Source organism: Myxocyprinus asiaticus, chromosome 25, assembly GCF_019703515.2.
Source record: "Myxocyprinus asiaticus isolate MX2 ecotype Aquarium Trade chromosome 25, UBuf_Myxa_2, whole genome shotgun sequence".
NCBI lineage: Eukaryota > Metazoa > Chordata > Actinopteri > Cypriniformes > Catostomidae > Myxocyprinus > Myxocyprinus asiaticus.
Genome location: NC_059368.1, coordinates 25,601,612 through 25,608,587, shown reverse-complemented (window position 1 = coordinate 25,608,587; position 6,976 = coordinate 25,601,612). Strand labels below are relative to the sequence as shown.

Sequence of the window (6,976 nt, the reverse complement as noted above, 5' to 3'; positions counted from 1 at the left end):
TATAGTGAACTATGCAGTAGGGCTGAAACGATTAGTCGACGTTATCGACAATTTTCATTGTCGAATAGTCGTTTGATCTCATTTAACATAACATGAGATCACATTAATGAGCAGCACTGCAGTTCACGCCTGACTGAGGAGAGGAAGAATTACACAGCTCACAGTCCAGATGCACTCTAAACTTTCCAGACAGTTTCAGATGATGTAGATCTCAAAGTATGAGGGAATTAAAATGCAAAAATACCAAAAAAGTAAATACAGAAGCACTCTCGTTGTGGAATAAACGGAGCTGGAGCTCTTTAAAGGAAACAACCTGGCATTACATCTTTAATGCAGTTATATTTAATGCTTTATAGCTTTATTATAGCTCAAATAATACGTAAGCAGATCATGTAAATAACTACAAACTCCGAAACTAGCATTTCTCTGTGCGGTCAGTGCCTCTTCTATGAGCTGCACAAACGTCCCGATCTAAGGGGGCGAGATTGAAACTGTACCCGGCTGAGGCACACTCTGTCACAGGGACACTCGTCCCTCGAGCGCACATGCTTAATGCAGCTAGATTATAATGTGAATCCAAAAAAATACAAAAAAATAAAACAAAATACAAATATATTAAAATATCTAAAAATCCTTTAAAAAAGATGCATTCACTTTAGAAGTAGCATATAATATCTTTAGACTTGCTTTTAGAGAATAGATCTTGAATATAAGTATATTTTGTCTTTACTGCACCTGCAGAAGTATAACCAAGTGAAAAAATACTCTTATATACAAAATGCACTTATATTTAAGATACATTCTCTTAAAGCAAGTCTAAATATCTTATATGTTGCTTCTCAAGTAAATGTATCTTGTTTTAAGGATTTTTAGACAATTTTAAGTGGAAAACAAGATAAAAACACTTGATAACAATAGGATTTTTTGCAGTGAATTTCTTTACTGAATTAAACTTAATAAAAACAATTTTTTCCTTTAATTCAGTGAATGTCATTTAGAGGTATTTTTAAAAGATGATTTTCTTTCCTCTTTATTGTTAGTAAGCACATTTAATACAACCTTTTAAGTCAGGCACAAGTTGAATAATTGGTTGCAATAATTGCCGAATAGTCGAATAATCATTCTAATAATCGTTAGATTAATCGATTATCAAAATAATTGTTAGTTGCAGCCCTACTACGCAGCATTCGCTATAGAGTAAATAAAGAATATGACCGATTTCAGACCGCATATGCATGAATGTTTAAATACAGTAATGCCTCGAAGGGTGCTCTCCTGCACCCCACGAGTTTACCCTCATGGCAAGCTGTCCTGAAGGACATGAGCAGAGGCAGAATTTCCAATTTTATGTCCTTTTCCATACTAACAGCTTGCTACTCTGCCATTGTGGAAGAAAACAACTCTCTTCTCTCTTCATTACACTAGCAACCAATGTAGATATACCGGATATTGACTCCACTGTCTCAACAAATGGATCTGATTTCATTACTTTCAAAATTGCAGGGTGGACAGTCAGATTTGAAAAACAAATATACAGTATGTGCTATGTGAACGAAGCCTAAAATGTGAAGGCTGAAGGACAGCACTGAAAAAACAATGATTCCACTTGTATAAATCCTTATTTTTTCCATCAGTACTAGGAAAACCAGAGAAAAATACATTTGTGGATGTTACATAGCAACAGCAACAAATTCAGTACAGCTGAATGTATTGTTTGCATTTATTTTGAGTAAATTTCATGTTTTATTCTCTTTTTTTTTTTTATTAAACTGGAGCACTGCAACATTTTAAAAACTGCTTTTTTCCTTTCTGTTCCCCACCCCTTTTACTACATAAAGGCCTTTTATAAAACATTTATACATTTTCTACTGACAGTTGAATTATTCATTGCTTTTGTTCAGTATGACAATCTCAAGACTATTCCACTGTGAAAACTTTTCATCTTACGAATATACAGATCTGAACCACAAATAAAAAAATACTTATTGCATTGTGATTTTTAATATAACTGAATATAAATAACTGAAACCCTGTCTTCAACAACAGATCAAGAACAGTCCAGTGACTTTAGCCCATACATTTTAGTTGAACTATAAATGACAATACCTTAAAGATTAAACGCACAAAAATGGATGTAAAAATATGATCTAATTTTAATAACAATTGTATCAGTTATTTTTATCTGCCTGCAACCACATGAATTTTTTAATTCTTTTGATATGAAACACCAATGTTCATTTAGCAAGTTTTGAAAAGTAAAAATTAAAGACCAGTTGTAATGCATTTTCACTCAGTTTGACAATGTTTATTTTCACACAGGGAAAATTTGTTTTTTGTTTGTTTGTTTTGTGAAATTAACTTTAAAAATTCACATTCTGTACACATACATGTCTTTGTGTTCTACTAGTGCTGCATATGTAACAATGTGTTATATTTACACTGATATAAGTTATAAATAATTGCAGGGGTGAATTAAAATGTGGGGGGATGTGGGTGAGGGGTTGCAGGGGTGGTTACAAATATGAACTTATTCCATGTAATGAGCAATTATTTCTGTATATTTAAAAAAAATAAAATAATGGAAAGTGAGAAGTTTATTTAGACCATATAAAAGAATAAAAAAAATGTTCTGACCACTTGATGCCAAAAAAGCAGCTATCAATTTTGTAAACCACAAACTGTGGTTCAAGAGCAATCTAAAAAAAAAAAAAAAATATTCCAGTTGCAAACTCTCAGGCATATTACCATTTATCAATGCATGATTTGCTTGAATCTTGAAAACCACCTTAGGCTAAATTATCAGAAAAACAATCAGTGACATATTTAAGACACATTTTTCTGTGTTTATAGCATAACGACATAAGAAAACGGGACAAAAAAAAGTTTGGATCACATACATCTCGTAACATTCAAACAATTAAAAAATTCTCAGTAGTATGGCTCTCAATGGGGAATAAATAGTATAAAATGAATTATATAAATACAGCTGTTAAAAATATTGCTTAGACAAAAGTCCACTAGACTTTTGATACATAAGAACGCATCTTCTGATTGATCGTGTCAGCAGTTAGGGGGGTTCATGTGGGGGGAGGACCGTTGGTGTAGCGCAACATCGGGTGGAAAGAGCGGGCAAAATTGTTGGAAAGGGTGCAGCTGTAGCCGTCTTCGGAAAGAGGGACCATGCAGGCCAGCACCAGCAGCAGGAGGAAGAGGAGATGGAGGGGGAAAGCAGCCCGCAGTACCCGATAGAAGAAAGAGCGCTGATGTGATGGGTCACGCTTCTCTGATCTAAAACAACGCAGAAAATCACAGCCTTTCTTTACAACTGCTCACTTTTATCAAATAATTCCACCTTACAAACATATTGTGTCAGAGTATTGTGCATACAGTGGCCCCAAAGTGTATTTTGGACACTTGAGCCACACTTAAACTTGTATGAATGTATTTCCATTACACTGCAAAATATCAAATCAAGTGCCATTTATTTTTAAGAAATATAACACACTTTTCTCAAAAAAAGTTTGTTAGGTTGTGAGTTATAAAACAATATATACTCTATTGTTCAAAATTTAGACAATGTTTATGGACATGTTCCTGCAAAAATGGCTAAAAAAAAGTTAGTTCTGAAAAAAGCTCTAGAGTATGCAGTTGTCACGACTTTATATTGTGTTATCTAATGCAATAACATTCATCATTTTTTTTATGTGATTCACAGATTTTTAAGTGTGACTTTTTGTCCATAAGTATTCAAGTACTTTTTGGGGCAACTGTATGTGTGCTTTTCTCTTTTTATCTAAAAATATGTCTATTTATTATTCATTAAAACTAATTTAATCTATTTAACAAGGCTAAATAAATAAAAGTGGCTAATGTATAGTCAGCTGTTAATCTGTACCTGGAGCATGAGGATTTCATGTCTCCTGTTGCATCTGTTGTAGCCTCCTGCAAAAGCACACAACGTAGATGAAATTAGCACTGCACCAGAAATGAGCAATACTCACACCAGGTCCTATCTCTCTATAATATGAGCAAATAAAACACAGTTATCTTCCTTCTTTTACAGTATGACTGATCTGCCTAATCTTGGACCTTATGGTAAGAGACTCCTCTGTTCTCCCGTCTATAGTGCTGCACACTATAAATGGTTAAATAATATATATGGCAAGGAAGGCAAGACCCACATATTGCAAACAATCACAATTCAGTATGCAAACAAGATGTAAGAAGGAAGACCACATGCAAGTCAGTGTGCATATATTACGATGACACCACTGGTGTAGTTTACATTTTGAATGCTGAGCCTTTTATCAATGTAAAGTCAGTAGGAGATTATAAACTTTAATATTATTTTTCTTAGAAAATAAAATGTGTGCAAATTAAAAAAAAAAAAAAAAAAATTAAGTAATTTGAACTAAATTAATTGCTTGAGTTTAAATATTTGTTTTAAATTAATACTCCAGGTTCAATGCAAGTTAAGCTCAATCGACAGCATTTGTGGCATAATGTTGATTACCACAAAAATTCATTAAGACTCATCCAACCTTTTCTTTAAAAAACAAAAATCGAGGTTACAGTATGGCACTTACAATGGAAGTGAAAAGGACCAATTTTTGGAGGTTTTAAAGGCAGAAATGTGACGCTTATAATTTTATGAAAGTACTTACATTAATTCTGCTGTTAAAACTCGTATTATTAGAGCTGTAAATTTGTTTAAATTGTCATTTTTATGGTCGTCTTAGAGTTTGTTGATATTACGTAGTCACGGCAACAAAAAAAAAGGTTTGTAAGTGATTTTATCACACTTCAAATCATGTTAACACACATATTGTTTATATCTTGTGGCTATTCTTTTGAAACAGTGCGTATTTTAACTTCTAAGGATTGGCCCCATTCACTTCCAGTGTAAGTGTCTCACTGTAATCCAGATTTATTTATTTTCGAAAATAATAGTCTAAATGAATTTGTGTGGTATCAACATTATGCCACAAATGCTATTGATTGAGCTTAACTTGTATTGAACATGGAATATTCCTTTAAGGAATATCAATACAGTGCTTGCAAGTTGTATAAAAAGCTTGTTCTCAGCTCATATTATTTTGCTGTAAAGCAATATAAAGTTAGGTTATGAACTGTATGAATTTGCATGAAAAAGATAAATGCCTCTGAGGTCATAAAACCTTCATGGTTCTAATAAAATGTGCAACTTTGCTGTATATTTTAATTAAAAGAAACCAATATTGGCAGGGGTAGTGAAACCGTAAACCATTGAGAAGAGCGCGCTGGCCTTTTAATCTTTAGTAATTTGCTCAACAAAGAGTAAAGAAGTGAAGTGTGTAATTTTTGGGATGTTAAAATACTTTTTTGGACCACAGATTAATATGCAGAGTGAACTGAAAGTAAGCCATTTGTAGGCTTACTGTCCATTATTTCAAAAAGTGCAAAAATTGAGGCGTTTTCGAAACACTACTGTTTAAGCATCCAGAACAGCCTCACATAACGACATTAGCTCAACCAATAGAGCACAACATCCCATTCATTTTCTCCATAGGCAAATTGATATTTAACAATAATTTAAAAACCATTAGAAACAGACCAACCATGAGTTTCCAGGTTGCTAATCAATGGTATATGCCTCTGTTGAAGCTATCCAACCTTTATCTTTTTATCCAATTTTCAAATACTATTTTGCTTGTTGATAATGTTATGATTCACCTCGGAGCTGGTTGGTTCATGGCTTAAAACTCTTATGCTGGTTTTTAAGAAATCCCTACAAAAAAAAAAAAAATCAATGGGAAAAACACTTCTGGAACCAGGACAGCTGAAAAAGATGGCGGGCACTGTTGCACTCTATAGCACGAGTTTAGAGCAGGGCTATCTGTTTTGTCTAACCAATGGAAGACAGGGGATGTGTTCAGGAAACCTGTTCGAAAACAATCTTTTTTGCCATTCACTGTGATGCTACTGGCACAGAAATTACACACTCTTACCAAACGCTCCTGAATAGTGTGGAGATCCTGATTGACCTGACGTGACAGAAGACGTAGTTTGCTTCCAATGACATGGAGTTTTTCCCTGGCTTCAGCACTGTCCTCTCCCGCAGCCTCTGGGAGCAGTTTAGAGGCAATCTCCTGCAGGGAGCCCACCTGCTTTTGTCTTCCCTGCAACTCCTCAGCCAGAACCTGCCACAAGGGGGAGCAATACATTAGACAAAAGAATTCCTCTGCAGGTAATAAATAACTCAAAACACTCACTAACCAGTGGTTGTGCTTGTAGCTGGTCAGTCTTAGAGGATGGAGAAGCTGATGTTTCTTATTTTTTTCTATTGCTGACCACTAATGGCACCTTAGTAATGAACCTGTTTGTCCATTTAAACATTTAAGAATACAGTCTACAGTCATGCTAATGAAAATAACTGTAAAAGAGCGCAACTGTCTGGTTCTGGAAGAAAAAAATCTGGTCCATGTTATTTCAAAATTATTTAAAAAAAACAAAAATAATATTAATGTTCATTAGTGGAATTTCTGCTACATAACAACACTACCCATGATCCTTCAGAGAAAGATCCACCAACCAGAGAAATCGCAGCCAACAAAGTGTACCTGTTGATCAGGTCAGTCTCTCAAACGTCTTATATATTTGTACATACCAGTTAGGTCCACAAGTATTTGGACAGTGACATAAGTTTCATAAATTTGTCTCTGTACACCACCACAAAATATTTGAAATGAAACAGTCAATATATAATTGAAGTGTAGACTTTCAGCTTTAATTTAAAGGGATTTACATCCAAATTGGGGGAACAGTTTAGGAATTACAGCATATTTTATACACAAATCCCCATATTCAGGGGCTCAAAAGTAACAGGACAATCGACTGAGAAGCTGTTTCATGGCCAGTTGTGGGCTGTTCCCAGGTTATTTCATAAAAAATTAAGCAGTTAAAATGTGTGGACCTGATTCCAAGTGTGGAATTTGGA

At 34.3% G+C, this 6,976-nt stretch overlaps 1 protein-coding gene across 1 annotated transcript in view; it reads right to left on the bottom strand.

Annotated features, from left to right (window-relative positions):
* Window positions 1-3,071: 3,071 nt before the first annotated feature.
* The window catches only part of LOC127415985 (nesprin-2-like), a 119,787-nt gene continuing 115,882 nt past the window's right edge, over window positions 3,072-6,976 (bottom strand). Inside the window, 3 exon segments of the mRNA XM_051655070.1 lie at window positions 3,072-3,288; window positions 3,896-3,942; window positions 5,988-6,179. Coding sequence (XP_051511030.1) covers window positions 3,078-3,288; window positions 3,896-3,942; window positions 5,988-6,179 — 450 coding nt within the window. The 3' untranslated portion in view covers window positions 3,072-3,077.